The 18,872-nt window shown below is 50.5% G+C and overlaps 2 protein-coding genes across 5 annotated transcripts in view; both read left to right on the top strand.

The window, feature by feature from the left end:
• Positions 1-1,429: 1,429 nt before the first annotated feature.
• Positions 1,430-8,524, top strand: CDHR4 (cadherin related family member 4). The gene is made up of 19 exons (XM_061195365.1): positions 1,430-1,478; positions 1,831-2,015; positions 2,140-2,302; positions 2,382-2,464; positions 2,973-3,083; positions 3,722-3,825; positions 4,020-4,156; positions 4,437-4,620; positions 4,717-4,870; positions 5,117-5,210; positions 5,486-5,689; positions 5,770-5,909; positions 6,144-6,294; positions 6,375-6,595; positions 6,837-6,979; positions 7,468-7,524; positions 7,626-7,713; positions 7,943-7,970; positions 8,469-8,524. The coding sequence occupies exons 1-19, from the start codon at positions 1,430-1,432 to the stop codon at positions 8,522-8,524; spliced, it is 2,352 nt and encodes a 783-aa protein (XP_061051348.1).
• A 2,009-nt stretch (positions 8,525-10,533) lies between these two features.
• The window catches only part of IP6K1 (inositol hexakisphosphate kinase 1), a 76,005-nt gene continuing 67,666 nt past the window's right edge, over positions 10,534-18,872 (top strand). Inside the window, exons 1-2 of one of the 4 annotated variants that reach the window (XM_061196825.1) lie at positions 10,534-10,708; positions 10,857-11,029. The gene's annotated coding sequence lies outside the window, so the exon portion shown is untranslated. Of the gene's footprint in view, positions 11,030-18,872 lie in introns of all 4 variants that reach the window. The other 3 variants (XM_061196824.1, XM_061196823.1, XM_061196826.1) reach the window with 3 other exon arrangements.

Genomic DNA, 18,872 nt, shown 5'->3' with positions numbered 1-18,872 from the left:
AGGGAGTGAGCGCACGTCCTTCAACTCCACCATCTTGAACCAGTCTGAGTGGATGGTGTTTAAGGCCATGTGCCTGGATGTGAGGTGGAAGGTGGACAGAGGATGGCAGCAGTCAGGACTGAGCCCTAGAACACTCCACTGGGTGGAGGTAGGGAAGATGAAGCAGAACCAGCAAAGGAACTGAGCAGGAGCAGCCAGAGAGGTGGGAGGAAGCTGAGAGAGTGTGGGCACTTAGGAGCCAAGGGGAGCAAGCATCAAATGCTGCCGAGGAGGTGAGAGTAGAGAATAAACTGCAGTTTGCAGGTCTCTGAGGACCCCAACGAGGGCATTTTTATGGAGAGAGGGACAAGCTCAACTATAGTGGGTAGAAAAGAGAGTGAGAGGTGAAGAACTGGAGAGGGCATGTGTAGACAACCTTTTAAACACTGCCATATAATGTAAATAAAGTGAACAGACAACTCTCAAAGGTACAGCACTATAAATGTTAAAATCTGTAGACACCTGTGCAACTGTCACCCAGATCAAGATATAGAATATCACCAGCCACTCCAGGAGGCCACTTTTTGTCCCCTCCAGTTGATATCCCCAAAAGTAACCACCATTTTTATTTCTATCACCAAGGATACCTTTTGTTTGTTGAATGTACACAGGTTTTGAGAGATTTTGTTGATGGTTGGGCTCAGGTTTTATAGGCAGATAATGTTCTTTTTTTTTCTTTTTTTTTTGGCTGTGTTGGGTCTTCATTGCTGCGGTGAGCGGGGGCTACTCTTTGTTGCAGTGCACAGGCTTTGCGGTGGCTTCTCTTGTTGTGGAGCACGGGCTCTAGGCGCGCGGGCTTCAGTAGTTGTGGCACGCAGGCTCAGTAGTTGTGGCTCATGGGCTCTAGAGCGCAGGCTCAGTAGTTGTGGTGCACGGGCTTAGTTGCTCCGTGGCATGTGGGATCTTCCCAGACCAGGGATCGAACCCGTGTCCCCTGCATTGGCAGGTGGATTCTTAACTGCTGAACGACCAGGGAAGTCCCTAGGCAGATAATGTTCTAATGGGAGTGGGCAGCTGGAGTTCAGACTCTGTGGGGTAGCAGGTCCTGGGCCCAGTTTTCCTGGGTTCTGTGCTTGCTCTGTCTCCAAGGACTGCATGACCAAGACTTCCTTGAGCCTCAGTTTCCCTATCTGAAGCTTGATCCTTCTCCCCTCACATCTCCTTTGAATTCTAGTAATAAATAGGGGAATTCATTGGGAGCAGTGGAAAAAATGGAGTTTTCCAGGCCTCTTGATGACTGTCGAGTCTAGAGCTCAGTCACCAGGGCTGGGCAGGGCTAGAATCTTGGAGGCCCAGCTTTGTTTGAGCAACTGACCTGGCAACGGGGTGGGACTGACAATCACTTCTGGTTTTCTGTAGTCTCTTCTGCTGTCTGTATCTTCAGGCCACTATGGTGCTGCTCAGGCCCCTGGTGCTTCTTCTTGCTCTGGTTGTCTCTGGTGAGGAGCTGGTGGGTGGGGGAACTCCAGTTCTCACCCCCTGACTCCACAGTGGAGTCCTGATCCCTCTCAGATAAGCTACCATGGAGGACAGGGGCTGGGGGGAGCCAGGAAAGGGCAAAGATCTGTATCCCCGACCCTCATTCCTTATCTTGGCTGCTTCCTCGACCAAGTTCTCACTCCCAGTCTGTGAAAAGAGCTGACCCATGGCTGGATGTGGGGGACAAGGAAGGACTTTGGCTGCTTGTCTCCAGGATGTGGCCAGGCCCTAAGGCAGAAAGGAGGGACTCTGATTGTGTATATGGTTCCATGAGAATGGGGGCCTCCAGCCTGAATCGTCTCTTCCTCACAGACCTCCACTGCCTGCCCTGGTTCATAAATGTCTCTGAGAGCCAGGGACCTGGCACCATCCTTCAGTCTTTCTCCTTCAACTGCTCTTCACACACACCCACGCTGGAGTTGCTCCATGTGCAGCCCCCCACCACCTTCTTCAACCCACCTAGCCTAACTAGATGGCAGGGGATCTATGTGGGCAAGGTAGGGTCATGGGCACAACTGGGGACCATGGGGGAACAAGGACAGACCCTAAATTCACAAAGCCAGAGGTGGCATAGGGGGATGGAGATCCTAGGCCCCACATGGCACTGCCCACCTGCCACAGATGACCTTGAGCAGCTCGGCCCGGCTGGATGCCCTGACAGTGAACCACTATGAGCTGCAGCTGCGGTTCACATGTGGCAACCATGTGATGGAGGGACCACTCTCTGTGGATGTGCAGCGGGACCCTGGTCGTATCCAGTGTGCTGGTCGATTTGCCAGCCCAGGTGAGGCCAGGGACAGCAGGCAGGGGGTGTGGGCAGGCATAACCTGAACAGAACCCCCCATGACCTCCCCTCTGGCCAGCTGGGGAAATCATTCAGGTGCCAGAAACTGTCACACCTGGGACCCGGCTGTACACTCTGCTGCTCCCAGGCCAGGGAGCCCAGGTGAGCCCTGCACATGGGCAGTGGTGGTGGTGGGGGGTAGGGTGGAGGGTCGGGGGGAGATGGGGAGACCAAGCCCAGCCCCTGTCTGGCCAAGCATAGCCTGCAGAAGGATTCTTTAGTCTACAGCTGAGCCTCAGCAATGATGCATATTCTTGGAGAGAGCCACTGAGGGCTGCCCACCCCCCAATGACTATGGTTGTTCCCATAGGGACATCTCAGGGGCTGAGTTCTTCTTTAAAGTTCTTCTGTGTGTTCTGAATTCTCCATGAAATTTCTGTATAATTTTTGCAATCCCCAAAAGAAATCTAGTTTAAAAACAAAATAATTAGTTTAAAAGCAGAGAGGATTGAGGATCAGGGCTGGGGGGAGCCCAGGCTAGAGTGGCAGTGGCAGGGTATGGGAGAGTTGAGAGTGGGCAGGTACCTGCTGGGTTGTTGGGGGACTTTGACAGGGATGTTTGGGGCACTGAGGGTTGGGGAAGGGGCCTCCAGCATCTCTGTCCTGTCAGATGAGCATCACCAGTGCCCAGGATCCGCCATACTTCCCTGGACCTTTCTCTATCAATGGGCAGGGTTGGCTGCAGGCGCCATCCCAGGGCCTCAAAGGCCAGGCTCAAAAGGTGAGCATGACTTGGGACCTGGAGATATCCATGAATTGGGCATAAAATGGGCAGAGCCACTACCTCCTGGAGGTTTGTTTTTTCCTGACCTCCTCAATCATGCTGCCTTTTCCAGACATAGCCCACACCTGTACCTGCTGCCCCATGCTGGCTGTACTCGCACCTTGGCCTGATTCTGTGCTGGGCTCTGGAGTTCTAGAAAGAAGAGGGATCCCTGGCTCCAGGAGCCCATGGTGCCCCTTACAGAAAGGAGAAAGTTCTGAGCAGTCACACAGGAAGTGAAAGCTCTGGGTACAGTGCCTAGTGTAGTCTGGAGGAGGTTAGAGAAGTTCCTTCTTTAAAACTTCCACGTCTTAGTGACTGACTCTTAGCAACTCTAAGATGATAATTCACATTGTGAATGATTCAGATATTACTCTTTTGGGGGCTGTATGCATCCTAAGAGGAGGACTTATGACCCAGAAGAGTGAGACACAAAGGAATATCTGTCAGCAGAGTGACAGGTCATAGGGAGGAGTGAGTGTCGGGGTTCCTTGTGGAGGTCCTGAGGTGGCGCTGCCTATTTGAAGGGACGACTGGGCACAGATATACAGGTAGACACACACCGTGGTTCCCTTCTTGTTTTGTGTGCACCGCAGGTCTTCCAGCTTCAGATCCTGGTGACCTTTGGACAAGGCCGAAGCTGCTGTGGGATGCTGACAGTGAAAGTTTTGCCTGCTCCCTCCAGCCAGGTCTCCTTCCTGTAAGGCTCCCCTACCCTGGGAACAGTGGGGAAGGCAGGACCTAGCCCCAGGGAATTAGGAGTAGGGTTAAGGTGTGGGGCTGCTGGAGCATCCCCAGCTGGCTCCTGTACCACGGAAGACCCAGGGGAGGGGTCCGCAGACCCCGCCAGGGTGGCGGGAGAAAGTAGGAGCCAGTGCCCCCATTTTGGTCCAGGCAGCAAGCCCAGAATATCACCATCCCGGAGAACCTGGTCCCCGGAAGTAAGGTGGTTCAGGTCCAGGCCCGGGGCTTCAATGTGCGCTACGAAATCCTCTCCCCAGTGCCCTGCCGGCTCTTCTCCATCGGACGCGGTGAGGGGCATGGAGGGCGGGTAAGGGGATGCCTCTGCGGCTGGTCTAGAAGCGACCCGCACTACCACCTCGCTCTCTTGAGAAACGAGCCTGGTGCCGAGGCAGAAACTGGGGCGAGGCCGCGTTTGGGGGCCCGAAGTTAGAAGCGAGCCTTGGAGGAGGTGGCCAAGTGGTCAGTCTCTGCGCCCTCCCCCGCCAGCGGATCCGTGGGAGGGTGGGAACTGGACTGAGCTGGGGGCGGGGCCGAACTCTGCGTCCCCCGCCCTCCCAACCCGCCTAGTCGACGGAGTGGTCCGGACAACCTCGCCCCTGGAGCTGGCGCAAGCCCCAGACGCCGCGGTCACTAGGCTGCGGGTGAAGGCCTTTGAGCGGCTCCGGCCGTGGGCCAGCGCCGAGCTTGATTTCAGGGTGGACGTGCAGTCGGTCAACCGCTGGCCCCCGCGCTGCACACCAGCGCTGCTGGTGTGAGTATATGGGAGCCTTACCTTGGCTATTGGCTAGAGCCATGGTTCGCCGCCCAGCCCCAGCTCCCGCCCTGCCGCCCTGCCCTCTGCTCCCAGGACTCAAATCCCCGAGACCACGCCTGTGGGCACCGTGCTGAATACCTTCACTTGCACTGACCCGGACTCTCCTGGCTCCACCCTGGACTACCAGCTGCTGTTCCACAGCCCTGCTGGCGCAGCCAGCCTCTGCCTTCAAGACAGAGTCCTGGAGGTGCCCAGTCCCCGACCCCAGACCCATGTGCAGAGTGCTTGGACAGGAAGGGGGGTGGGCCAATGGTCTGCGGGAGCCGAGACCATGAGGGTGAAGGAGATGGTGGTGGAGTCAACCTGCTTTACAGTCTGGAAAACGGAGGGTCAGGGTAGGCTATCTGTGAGTAACCTGGCCTGAGGCAGCCCAGTGTGGCTCAAGGCTCTCCCAGGCCTTGGCTGGGCGTCACCCTCTGGCCCCTCTGGCTAGGTGAATGCCACACTGGACTGTGACACTCCTGGCGCCTGCTTTCATCATGCAGCTTCCATCCTGGTGCTTGATAGTGGTCAGCCTCTGATGACCAGTGAGTGACCATGCCCAGGCCTGGACATTCAGGACTGGGTTCTTCTATACCCCTCTTCCTATCCTCAGGATGAGGTCATCTCTCCTCCCTCGGAAACCAATAGGGCAGGGTTGTCTCCACCAAAGACCCCTGGCAGAGGCACATTTCTCCTCTCTGAGACCCCTTGGCAGGGGAGGGCTATTGCCCTTCCTCCTTCCAGAGCCTCTACCTCCTTAAGACGCCAGGGCAGGGCTGGGCAACCCAGGCCAGCTCCCTGACTGCCAAATGGCTTCCAGCTGAGGTGCCAGTACTGGTGATGGTGACACCTGTCAACGAGTTCTCCCCAGCCTGTGTCCCACGCACATTCCGGGTTCGTGAGGATGCAGGGCCCCACGCTCTTCTGGGCTCTGTGGTGGGCAAGGACATGGATTACCCGCACGACAGCATTGAGTACTCCACCCCTGGCGGGTCTGCCACTTTTGCTGTGGACCATCTCAGCGGTACTCCCACCCCAGGGCTGGGATGGAGGGGCGAAGCCAGAGTTGGCTCTGCAAGCTGAGGCAGTGGCCACCCCTTCTAGGGGAGGTTCACCTCCTGGGGCCTTTGGACTATGAGCTGCAGAAGTTGCACAGGCTCACTGTCCTGCTGACTGACCATAGCCAAGACCAGGACCCCACCTGCCACCGCTCAGGCTCTTGCACCATTACCATTGAGGTGGAGGTAATTGAGCCCCGAAGCCTTGGAAAGAATTGGAAAGAGTTCATATCTCCCTCCGGCCTTCTGCTTTTCCACTCTGCCTCAGGTTCCTCCGCTGGTTGGCTGGAGAGGGGTGGGGCCTCATTGTGGAAAGCTTTGGAACCTGTTGCCTGTTACCGAGGTTCTGGCTGTGGTGGGAGGAGGCTGAGGGGCTGGCCTGGGGGTTTGGGAGTGGGTGATCTGACTACCTGCCTGCAGGATGTGAACGACCATGCCCCCGAGTGTGAGCCCCCATTTCAGGAGCTCACCATCCACACTCACCTGGGCCGCAGCATGGAGGTGACCAGAGTGTCATGTCGGGTGCCCCACGAGCCACAGCGCCTGGCTTTCTCCTACAGCATTGTGGGAGGTGAGGGCCAAGGGGACCACTGGGCTGTGGGGGAGAGGCAGGCCAGCAATGGTCCCCTTCTTCTGCCACTCTGTTTTCAGGGAATAGTCGGAGCCAATTCAGCCTGCAAGGAGCTGTCCTGGTGCACAACGACCTCATGTTGGGGCCCTCCTGGCCAGAGCAGCCCCATACTTATGAGCTATTGATCCGTGTGGCCGATGCAGGTCCCTCCACCCCCCACCTCAGCACCACAGCCACTGTCATTGTGCATCTAGTTCCCTGGAGGGCCAGCACAGTGGCCACCAGCACCCACAGAGCCACAGTGAGGGGGGTCCTCAGGCCCTTGGTGGGTGGGAAGAAAGGATCTTGGAGGATGCAGGGACCTAGTTTTCCAGGTGGAACAGTGGGGGAAGGCATTTCAGAGGGAACTGCTGAGTGCAAAGAGCCTGGCAATACAGAAGAGAAATCTGGGGTGTGGGGTGGCCCAGCCCTTGGAGGGTTTTGAAGGCTGGATGATCAGGGCATTTTGGCGGGGCAGTGGTGAAGCTGTGGCCCCATTTCAGGTGACTTCAATGATGACACCCCTGCTTGTGACAGACACGGAGGCTTTCTGGCAGCCAGAGCCCTGGTTTGTGGTGGTGCTGACAGTGACCAGTGCGCTTCTCCTCTTGGCTCTGGGCTGGCTCCTCAGCAGGCTCCTGCGGGGGTAGGGTTGCTATCCCTGTACTGACTGCCTCCCCCCAGCCCACTAATGGATCGCATCTGTGATAGCTGGTTTTACCCAAGATTGCCCAAGTTGATGAGCAGACAAACTGATATTCAGGAGGACTGCCCTCCTTCCAGTGGTCATCAGGTTAGAGGCAGAGATACACTGGGAGAAAGTTGTCTCCATCGCTGGCAGAACCCAGTCTTGGAATGAGACGAGGCCCAGGGCTTTAGAATCTGAGTCTGTCATGCACTGGGCATTTACCCCTATTTCTGACCCCTGCCCTCCATTTGAAACCTGACCTTCCCCTAAGACTCTGAGTTTCTTGTGAGCACAGAACTGAACCCAGGGGTAGGTGGGAGTAACAATGTGGGCACTGCATACAGACATAGGCTATCCCCAATAAAAGGGGCAGATGAATGGTGCTGGTTTCTGGAGCCAGCAGGTCTGCTGCTCTCACTGCTTGGTCCCTCCTCCTGGCATTTTAGGTTGACCCAGGTGCTACAGGCACCAAGCAAACCAACCCAGGCTCTACTGCTAAACAGGTAAGCCTCCTTTGCATACCTCTATGCCTGGAAGTCCATCTCTTAAACTCAGGCTGGGGCCCAGAGCCCTATCCTGTACTCCAGCTCCTACTTTGCCCCAGTATCCAGGGAACTGAGGGGTCCGTTGAGGGGTTCATGGAGGCACCGAGGATGGAGACACCCCAGGCACCCAGCAGTGTCATGAGCCTGGTATGTCAACCTACCATCCTGTGCAGTGGGCACTGAGGCTGCTGCAGAGTGCTCCCCTGCCAAGCCTGCCCCCTTTCCCATGGATGGTTGTCCCTGTGGGAGGGCCCATACTAGCACCATCAGCATGGAGGAGGCAGGTGGGCTCCTGACCCTTCTGGGGGCAGGCCTCCACCTGCTCCCCATGGGCAGGGTTCAACTCATTGCACCCTCTCATTCTTCACCTCAGCAGCATTTTGATGGCAGAGCACAGGACCCCCGTGAGTCCCGCTCTTTTCAAACCATTCTCTACTTGGGCCCACTTTCTTTCCATACCCCATTTCAATATCTCTGCCTCCCACCAGGCATCCACTATCTACTGTTTCCCTGAATGGGGTCTCTTCTCACCCCCACTCACCCCTCAGCCAGTGTTTGCCAAACACCTGGGGAACACGATCTGGTTCCTGCCCATGGGGGAAAGGGGGGAAGGTGGTGAGGGAAGAGGCCCCCAAATGCTCCACTGTCACCATGAATTATAGCAGAGTAATCTGGCACTGGGCTTAGGGGAGCTGGTGTCCAGGAACCATGGATGCTTCCTGTGCATTTGAGCCAGACCTCAAAGGATGTGCTGAGAAAGGAGGGAGGGGACAAGCTAGATCAAGCAGAAGGGAGGGGGTCACACCAAGGGTCCTGGAATACCTTTCCCTGCCCTTAGGGGAGGGAGGCAGTTCTGCTGAAGCCGGCAGTACCCTCCCTCTCCCCTGACCATCTGAGCTCAGGTACAGGCAGAGATTACCTGTTCAACACGCACACAGGAGCCCGGCGCTGGCTCTGAGGCCAAGAAGCTGCATCATATTTGTGGAATTTCTTCTTCACATGATTATGTGTTTTCAAGTTGATTCAATAATAAACAAAATTACAAACAGAAGAGTCCTAGCCTTGTAACCTACATGTGGGAGAAGCTCTGAGATCTGTGCTTCCTTGTTCTCACTTGGAGAATGCCCTGTCTTGTGGGAACATTGTAGGGAGTAGTAAGGTTATTTTTCTTTTAAGAAGGCATTGTACAATGCTCTGAAATGTAAGAAGCTGTTATCCTTGCCAGTGACTGAGGGGGACTGAGGGGGCCTCCAGTTGGCCTGTCCCCTCAGAGGACACCTGCTCTGGCAGATGGGAAGGGCCCAAGAGCTTCCTTTTCCCACTGAAAGCAGGGCATTGTTCGTTTGAGAGCCCCACCAACTTCCAGGGCAGTTTGCCGACTGTATGTGGAGGTTTTCTTGAAAAGGATCTGGAGCTTTTGCATTGAGGTGAGGGTTGGTGCAGACTTGAGCACCCTGTGGCATGGCTGGCCATGGAGGGATTGAGAGTAGCCCCCTTTTGAGCAGGTGTTCCCATTTCCTCCTGATCTGTTTCTTCCAGTTCCAGGGCCCTCTGTCCTCCCTGTGCTGAGCTGAGCTGCTGCACATGGCGAGGTGGCCTACAGTAGCCTGCTGGAGGGTGGGTTCTGTTGGGTGCAGTGCTAGCTCACTCCCCATACCCAGCCTGGCATCAGGTCTCAGGTTACTGCCAGCTCTCCCAGAGGACCTGCTGTCTTGGTGGAGGCTACCTTTACTGTGGTGTCCCCAAGTTCTCTCAATCTTCTCCCCTCTGTCAAGTCTGTGGACTTGAACCATCTTAGGGTACCAGAGGACCTCCCTTACTGAGCCAGTTATGGTACCCCAGGTGGAGGAAGAAGCTGAGTGCCTTCTGTGGGAAAAATATGTTTCACGGTGCTTCCAATAAAGTGAGGGTGTTAGAACTGGCCTCAGGGCCAGCAACTTGACAGCAGGCCCTTACTGGAAGGGGTTGCAGGTGGATTTTTCCTGAGCACTTTACCCTGCTCTAAGGGCTTATTAAATCCTCATCTCTGCGGAGCTTGATTTTTATCCTCATTCCACAGGTGGGGCAACCAAGCCTCAATAGTCACAAAACTAGCTAGTCCAGGCACTTGATGTGGGTCAGGCTGTGCGACTGCATCAGATGCCAAGCCCAGGGCTAGGTTCTCTGCATAGGGGGTAACGGTCTTCCCAAGACTCACAGTTGGCCTCGGGGGCAGATCATGACAATCCAGGGCAAAAGATGTTATAAGAACTCAAGACGAGATGCTCTAGGGTAGGAAGAAAGAATGCCCGCTGTGTGCCAGGGCTTGTGCTGGGGACTGAATTGGGGACTGAACTCCAGGCAGAAGGACAAACGTGGCCAACAGACCAGGGACTGCTGGGGCAGCACAAAAGGCTGATGAAGGGCAAAGCTAGGGAAGCTGCTGGGAAGAGGGCATTATACACTGGAGCCAGTAAGAGGAGGAACGAAACCCGGTGCTTACATTTCCAGAGGTGGTGTAACCTTGGCCCGGCCTCCCCCTCTGAGCCTCAGTTTCCTCACTAGGGAGGGACAAGTCCTGCCTTCTAGGGTGAATGATAAAAAAAAAAAGGTATGTAGCACACAACAGACATTCCCTAAGCATGCGTGGGAGAAGACGCTACCGGCTGCGCACGGTGGCCACGCAAGCAGAGATGCCAAGGGCGCTCCGGACTCGGCGTAGCCAGTGAAAGCTCTGCCGCCAGCAAGTCCGGGAACGGCGCGCATGCGCCAACCCGTGCCGTCACAGTCACGTGCTGAGGCGTTCGGCACGGGCCACGAGAGGCAGGGTCTGACTGACAGGCTGGCCGACCTGTCAGCGGGAGGCACTCCCCTGGGCGTCGGGCAAAGAGGTTGTTGATTGAGGATATTCTGAGCCGGGGGCGGGTTCTTTGCCATCCAGGTTACTATGACGCCCGGCCCCCGCCCCCTCGGCTGGCCGCCATCTTGTTGTTGATCCGTACCTAGTGGGCAGCGCCGGGAGGTGGTCCGAGCGGCCGGTGTGGGGCCGCTGCTGCGGGGCTTAGCCACCTACGCTGCCTGCCAGGGGGCGGGTCGAAACCTGGAGGCCCGGGGGGCCCAGCTCCCGTGGGGAGCCGTGGGCGCCCGCTGCCTGGGACGGCCGGTGAGTGACAGAAGCCGGGCCGAAAGACCGGCCTGACGCCGCGGGGCGGGCGGCGGCGGGCGCGGGGTTGGAGCTGGCGCGCGCAGGAAAGGGGTATCGGCTGAGCATCGCTCGATCGTCCTGACGGGCCGCCTGTGGAGCCTCCTAGATGCTGGTGCCGAGGTCGGAGGACGGCCTCGGGGTGGAGGTCCGAGAGCCCCGCTCCCGAGGTGTAGCGGGAAACTAGCTTCTGTGACTACAGCCCTGGGCTCCGCTGACCCGCAGCGCTGAAACGTGTCCAGTGCCAGCTTGATGCTCTCCGGGGTCTTGTGTTGTTCCCAGGTGAGAAATACACGTACCATTTTCTTAGATGTCGCTCCTGCGACTGACTTTCAGACTGCTTGAGACTAAGACTAGACGAAACAGTCGAAAGCCCCCGCGAACCAGGCAGGCCAGTGTGACGGCCCTGTGATTCTGACAGGGCGAAGGCCCTCTGCCTGGCGCCTGCCTTCTGTGCTCCTCGGAGCTCACCGTTTGCTGCTTCCTGAAGGGCCTGGTTAAATGTCCATGATGCCCGAATTTTATTTTGGGACATAATTTCTTTGGTTCTGGACCACCACTCTTTGGAGTTGTGGTAAGGCTCTTTTGGCTCTGGGAGAAAGTGAATATTACGGTGGTGAGTTGATTGATTTTATCTCCTAAAGAGATAATCTGGCAAGTGTAATCAGGAGACAAAGGAAATGTGGGAGTGTGTTAGAATCAGAAAAAGAAATGAAACTTCTTTTTGTCTCGTGAATGCCAAATTAACTTTTAATAGAGTAAATGTATCTTGCGCAATGAAAACAGACCGCCAGCCCCCGCTTCTTGTGAGGGTAGGAGGGTTAGAGACGCCGGGCAGGGTGTGCAGGTCTAGGAAGAGTTCTGAGTGCTCCAAAACACATTTCTCTTTCCCTGTGGTCCTTTGGCTTCTCAGCATAGGCTCCTGTATATGGTCTTACAGCAAGCCTGCCTGAGACGACTAAGAAATCAAGCAACAATACTTTGTGGGTTTGTGTCAGGATCTTGTCACCTCAGAACGTGTAATTTTGAAGGAAACTAGCTGTTTGGTCAGGAGATCTTTTTGGAGAAGATGCTGAAACCAGAGGCAGCTGGTGGCCTGTTGCTGTTTCCCTTACTTGTGAGAAGAGAGAGGAGTTGAGTGAGTAGTTTTTAGATATTTCATTACCCTCCCTTGGGCCATTTTTTGAATGTTGAATGAGTCTTGATTTTGGTGAGACTAGTTCCTTGGGCAGTTCTTTACAAGAAAGGAGGGAGATACGAAAATACTAGGAACTTCTCAAAATGGCCTCAATCTAACTTCCCCCCAACCCCCCCTCTGATTAACACTTCCTTTAGAAAGTTAAGGCTGCCACAGGGTTAAATTCTCACTGTTTTCTTTTTCTTTCTTTTTTTTTTTAAAGATTTTTTTTTGATGTGGACCATTTTTAAAGTCTTCATTGAATTTGTTTACAATATTGCTTCTGTTTTCTGTTTTGGTTTTTTGGCTGTGAGGCATGTGGGGTCTTAGCTCCCCAACCTGGGATCGAACCCGCACCCCCTGCATTGGGAGGCGAAGTCTTAACTACTGGACCGCCAGGGAAGTCCCCAGATTCTTGCTGTTTTCTATTAAAACAACCCTAAGTTAGGCTCTTAGACTATTTTGGGTATCTGACCTCTTTGAGATATAGAAAGAGACAGATCCACTCAGTCAACTTCACTACACTAACTTTTGCATGCAATTTTAGGGAGGTCAGGGGGTCCATTAAAGTCCATTCGTGGTCTAACCCTATGTTAGAACTGCTGCCCCACGGAAATTATAGAATATCCAAGAACTTTATTGCCTTTGTTTAATGCTTTTACTGCCTCATGAATACTTATGAGTATTAGATGATGCTTGCTTGATTCAGTGTATGTTATTACTCAGAGATAGTTAATAGCAGTACTTCTGTGCTGGGCATTTTTAAGTGCAGATGAGTAGGAATGTTAGAATAGTGGCCCTTCCATCTACTTTAACTTTGTATTTACATAATTCACCTGTAAATGTCAACACTTTTAACTATTATGAGCAACAGACATAATTCACAACTATGGAGATCCTACACTGAAGTCAAACTGCTGCAGACTTATGGGATGAGATCTGATGTCCTAATGTGGCATTTAAGGTGCTGCTGCCCAGCTGGCCCCAACCCACCTCTTCAGGGTTTGTCCTAACCCCACTAACCAAATGGTTTGGTAAACATTCCATACATGATATTTCCTTACACAGATCCTTTTACCAGCCAATCCATTGGCTTTTGCCCCTCTTTGCCTTCAATGTCACTTCTCTTTTCTCCAGAGTCCAGCTCACGTCCCTCCTACCTCCTTTATGAAACACTCCCAAAACATTCCAGTTCTTGGGAATACTCCACTCCCTCTGAACTGCAGTAGTATCATTGCCCTTATTAAAAAAACAAACAAGCAAACAAAAAACACAGTATATACTCTTTTGAGAATAATTGTTTTCTCTGATTAGACCTAACCCCTTTCCTGTAGAGATTGTGTTTTTGTGTCTTCTTGTACCTGCATGTAGTAGATAAGGACTAAATGTTTACAAAAATGTGCTAAATTTGTCTGAGTTAGAACACCCTCTAATTAAATAGGGAAATGGAGGGAATGGGCAAATAGAAATGAGAATTTGGCCATGGATCTCCACCTCCTACCCTGCCTGGAGTGCTTGCACTCTAGCACCTTATGGAGGCCCATCCTCATTCTGCAAGAGGCAGCAGAACTTGCTCAAAGTGCATGACTGAAGCCTGAGAACAGAAAGCAATTCTGCATCTCAGAAGGGGCTATGCGGCTCAACCCGCTTCCTGGCTAAGATGCCACTTTTGACTCTTGGAAAACATGTATTGGGTGAGCATAGCATTGAGATTCTTAGACTCTCTTCTTGGTTGGGTCTTCTCACTGCCACCTTGGGCTTCTGTAAACATGTCAGTAGTATTTGCTGCTTGTCCTCCTCCCCGTGCTGCCCTGAGACTATAAGGAGCAGTGATGGGTAGAGCTGGGGAAAGGTTGCACAGTGCACTCTGTCTCTGGCTTGGAGCAGAGAGGCATTTTGTATGTTTGTGCCAGTGGATCTGTGCTTTTGCCCCGATTTTAAATCAGATTTCATTTCTCTTCCTATACTACAGCAGGATTTGAGCAATGAATTCTGAGTGTAAAAACCCAAGACATTTTGGTTCTTTTACAAAAGGTGATAGATTGAGACTCTCATTCATGTTTGCTGCTATTATGGTTTGAAGCTGGGTTTATGTAAGAGGCATTGCAAATGAGTTTTGATGGGAACATATGTTCACTTCAGTGCTGGATCCCTGTTAGAGACTTTATTTTGTTGAGTGCTTAGAAAATCTGATCATTTCTGTAAAAGTTTTATTTGTGGGTGGGGATTTAGCCCATTTATTCCTGTCCCCTCATTTTCCAGAAGGTGAACAGGCTAGGGAAGCAGGTCTAGAATTGGACTCTTTTCAAGTCTAAATTTTGATGTCAGGGAATAAGAGCATCTTGAAGTCCATAAAAATCTGAGTGTATTATGATTGAATGAACACTTCTAAACAACTTACTCTATAATCAAAAAGTTAGATAATGACAAGTGTTGGTGAGGATGTGGAGAAATCAGAGTCCTTATACTCAGCTGGTGAGAATGATGCAGTCGCTTTGGAAAATGGTCTGGCAGTTCTTTAAATGGTTAACATAAAGTTACCAGCAATTCCATTCCTAGTTATCTACCCAAGAAAAATGAAAACGTATGTACACACAAAAACCTGTGTATGAATGTTTATAGCAGTATTATTCATAATAACCAAAGGGGGAAATGACCCAAATGTTTATCAGCCAATAATGGATAAATAAAATACGGTATATACATACAATGGAAAATTATTTAGCAATGAAAAGGAGTGAAGTACTAATATATACTTCAACATGGATGAACCTGGAAAACATTATGCAAAGTGAAAGAAGCCAAACACAAAAGATCACATAGTATATGATTTCATTTATAGGACACGTCCAGAAGAGGCAAATCTATAGAGACAGGAGGTAGATTAGTGGTTGCTTAGGGCTTGGGGGTAGATGAGAGGAGAGGTGATGAATATGTTCTAAAATTGTAGCGATGGTTGCACATATCTTTTATATACTAAAAACCATTGAATTGTACACTTTATTTTTTTATTTTATTTTATTTTTTTGGCCTTGCCGTGTGGCATGTGGTATCTTAGTTCCTTGACCAGGGATCGAACCCATGCCCCCTGCAGTGGAAGCACGGAGTCCTAACCACTGGACTGCCAGGGAATTCCTGTGAATTGTACACTTTAAATGGGTGACTTGTATGGTATGTGAATTACATCTCGAAGCTGTTATAGGAAATAACTTATATAAGTAATATATATTCACTAGTTTAAAAAAAGATAGGGGCTTCCCTGGTGGCGCAGTGGTTGAGAGTCTGCCTGCCGGTGCAGGGGACACGGGTTCGAGCCCTGGTCTGGGAAGATCCCACATGCCGCGGAGAAACTAGGCCCGTGAGCCGCAGTTGCTGAGCCTGCGCGTCTGGAGCCTGTGCTCCGCAGCGGGAGAGGCCGCAATGATGAGAGGCCCGCGCACCGCGATGAGGAGTGGCCCCCACTTGCCGCAGCTAGAGAGAGCGCCCTCGCACAGAGGCGAAGACCCAACACAGCCATAAATAAATTAAATAAATATTTAAAAAAAAAAAGATAACATGAGTAACAAGAAGAAATAAAAATAAAGGACCATCCATAATTTTACTGTTACTGTTTTATTGTACAACCAGACTTTTTTTCTATGTCTTATAAATTTTACAAAAATGAGATTATGCATTACATCCTGATTTGTACCTTTTTGCAGTCAGCAGTATATTATAAACGTCTGGGTTGGTAAACGATGCATTTACATCAGGGGCTAGCTGGCAGTAAATTAGGGAAGCAGGGTGTAAGGGCAGTGGTGAGTGGTGGGGACTTCGGTGAACTAGCAACCACAGGCCCTATTGAAAGGGTCACTGTTTCTTAGTTTTAGCCAGTTGTTGTTACCAGATCTTGTGATTTTTGTTTTTTTTTTTAAAGGAAAACCAGAAATCTGGATTTTCATGTGTAATTTCCTGATTTTAAAGTTTGGCGATGAATTAAAATTTGAGCCACTCCAGTGATCAGAGAAAACCCTTTGCAGACCAGAAATGGTGAAAAATTTGAATTGCCTGGTGTACATTCCCAGCTGAGGTGGAACCAGGTGACACTCTGCCATCTTGTTTCAGCTGTAATACATATTTCCCTTGATTTCCAGTGAAAGTAGAGTGCTTTCAGATAGAAGTAGAGTGCTCCTATGAAACCTTTCATGAGGCAAACGGCGTAAAGTGAAGAAGCAATTACCTTAGGACACATCTTGCTAACGGATGCACAGTTTAAATCAAGATAAAGCACAGATGCTCACAGATACAATTCAGAGCTGTAGCAGCTTGATGCTGAGATGCTGAGTGTAGTTTCCGGGGAAGGAGCTTGGCAGTGCCACTCTCGCTGTTCTGGGTGCACGCTGCTTCTATAATGACTCCCTGCAAAACAAATACCGAATGCTGTTTTTACTTTCTGCCTTTTCATAGAAGTGAAAATGCTCTTTGGATTTCTTTTGGTTAGTGAAAGCAGGTACTAATATAGGTCTTTCATAAAAGCAAAGTGGCGTAAAGTGAATTTTCGAAAAGTGGGGGATACTTGTATGGTAAACAGGTGTCCTTTTCATGGTCTATTTAGTACCATGATTTTTCATATTGTTGTGTTTTTTATTGGTAATTTTGCTGATTAAAATGCCTCCCAAGTATAGTGCTGGAGTGCTGTCTAATTTTCCTAAGCACAAGAAGGCTGTGAAGCGCCTTATAAAGAAAATACATGTGTTAGATAAGTTTCATTCAGGGACACTGTTTCGGAAAAAGTTGAACAGTTCTTTGGACTCTGGGCCCAGTTTGGTTATTATTCATCCCTTATAGTTCTCAGCTCTAAGCTTCATTTTCTGTTTTTTGCCAGATTTCCAGATGTACCCATGCTGAGTCAAAAACTAATGGATATTCCATTGAAGTGGGAAGTTGAAATAATCAGGAACTATTGCATGTAGACGCAAGCTTCTAGATTGAGGGGGGTCTCTTTGCTTTAGAACTTCAGTTACTTGTCATGTGTCTGGGTTTCTGTTAATTGACGCGGGCTAGGAGGCTTCTTGGTCATCCACAGGGTTCACAAAATTTATCCACAGGGTTCACAAAATTTATCCTTCATCTCTCTGTGGAGCCTGGCCTTGGTGATTTGTGCCTTTGTAAGTATCCACGCCCAGTTACCACAGTTGGCACTGCCTCTTTAGACTGTTGGTCATGTGGCAGGTATTTTGCTACCTAAGAAAAAAAAGTTACACGTGAATTAATTTTAATTCATATGCACCTTTTTTCTAAAGCTTGAGCCTTCCTTGTCTGATGATCTTCCATGTGTGGTATTTGAAAACTAGCACCAACCAGAGGGTCCTAGCTAAGTATTCTAGATTTTAATTTCTGGGAGCAGCAAGCAGTGCTTTTGGTGATAAGTATTCATCCCTTAAATCCCCCGTCCCATTAAAGTCATTTCCACACTGCATATTCATAGCTCTGTTTGGCATGTTGCATTCTGTTTCACCATTGACTTCTTGTGCTAGTGTTCAGTGACTAGTTTCTTTATAGCCAAGAACTTGATTATCAGCATCCTTTTTTAAAGCTTCTCAAATCCCTTAAAGAATAAATTGGATTTTTATGGAGTTGCTAAAATGATATTTTCTGGATAGAAGATAAGGTGGGTATTTAAGATGAATGAAATGTTCATGTGGGAGTTGGTTGAAATGAGAAAATTACTCTTTAAATGCTGCTTTAAGAGGGCCTTTTGTTAAAAATTTGAAGTGTCTATTTTATTTTCAGTTTACTGCATTTTTTTTTTTTTTTAATTTGGTAGCACCGGGTCTTAGTTGCAGCACGTGTGCTACTTAGCTGCGGCTCACGGGCTCCTTAGTTGTGGCATGCGAACTCTTAGTTGCAGCATGCATGTGGGATCTAGTGCTCTGACCAGGGATCGAACCCGGACCCCGTGCATTGGGAGCGTGGAGTCTTAACCACTACACCACCAGGGAAGTCCCCAGTTTACTGTATTTTTTATAGTTTGTTGAGAGAGAGAACTAATATGTAGTATTCTTCTTGCTTGATTGGAATCTTTACTCCCTGGTCTTCATGTTTTTCTTTTGAATAACTAAGTGGATAAGAGAAGGAACTTCTTTTTTAATAGACCTATGAGACAAGTAGTAGTACATTCACTTTACATTTGACGAAATGAAGTGAGAATAATGTTTAGGCCACACAGCCAGGGAGTATCAGTGCTCAGACAGTGCCCATGCCTTGTCATGATAAATAGGCTCTGCCTCAGTGTTCGTTTAAGTACACATTTTTTTTTCGCCCCTCAAATGATTGGATTTCCCTGTTAAATTTTTGTTTTCTTTTAAAGTAACTCTTATTGAAGCATAAAATATGTATAAAGGACACAAAATTAGATGATTTTTTACACCTGTATATACCTGACAACCACCCAGATAAAAAATTAGAACATTTGAATAATTTGGCTTTTGGGGGACTTCCCTGGCGGTCCAGTGGTTAAGACTCTGTGCTTTTACTGCAGGGGGCATGAGTTCGGTCACTGGTTGGGGAACTACGATCCCTCATGCCACACAGCGTCGCCCAAAAAAACAAAACGAAACAAAAGAGCAAAAACAAAACAAAAAAATTGGCTTTTAAAAAAACAGATTTTGGGACTTCCCTGGTGGCACAGTGGTTAAGAATCCGCCTGCCAGTGCAGGGGACACGGGTTCAATTCCTGGTCCGGAAAGATCCCACATGCCGCGGAGCAAATGAGTCCGTGCGCCACAACTACTGAGCCTGCACTCTGGAGCCCACGAGCCACAACTACTGAGCCCACGTGCCACAACTACTGAAGCCCGTGCGCCTAGAGCCCCTGCTCTGCAACAAGACAAGCCACCTCAATGAGAAGCCTGTGCACCGCAACCAAGAGTAGCCCCCGCTCGCTTCAACTAGAGAAAGCCTGTGCAC

This window comes from Eubalaena glacialis, chromosome 7, assembly GCF_028564815.1.
Source record: "Eubalaena glacialis isolate mEubGla1 chromosome 7, mEubGla1.1.hap2.+ XY, whole genome shotgun sequence".
Taxonomy (NCBI): Eukaryota; Metazoa; Chordata; class Mammalia; order Artiodactyla; family Balaenidae; genus Eubalaena; species Eubalaena glacialis.
Note: the sequence above shows the minus strand (reverse complement) of the source record. Positions and strands in the feature narration are given on the sequence as shown.

Bases quoted from the DNA above. Each gene is read 5' to 3' on its own strand.
- CDHR4 (XM_061195365.1), top strand. From the start codon at position 1,430: ATGGTGCTGCTCAGGCCCCTGGTGCTTCTTCTTGCTCTGGTTGTCTCT. The intron at 5,211-5,485 runs GTGAGTGACCAT...AATGGCTTCCAG, and splicing joins TGGTCAGCCTCTGATGACCA to CTGAGGTGCCAGTACTGGTG. The intron at 6,596-6,836 runs GTGAGGGGGGTC...GCCCCATTTCAG, and splicing joins CCAGCACCCACAGAGCCACA to GTGACTTCAATGATGACACC.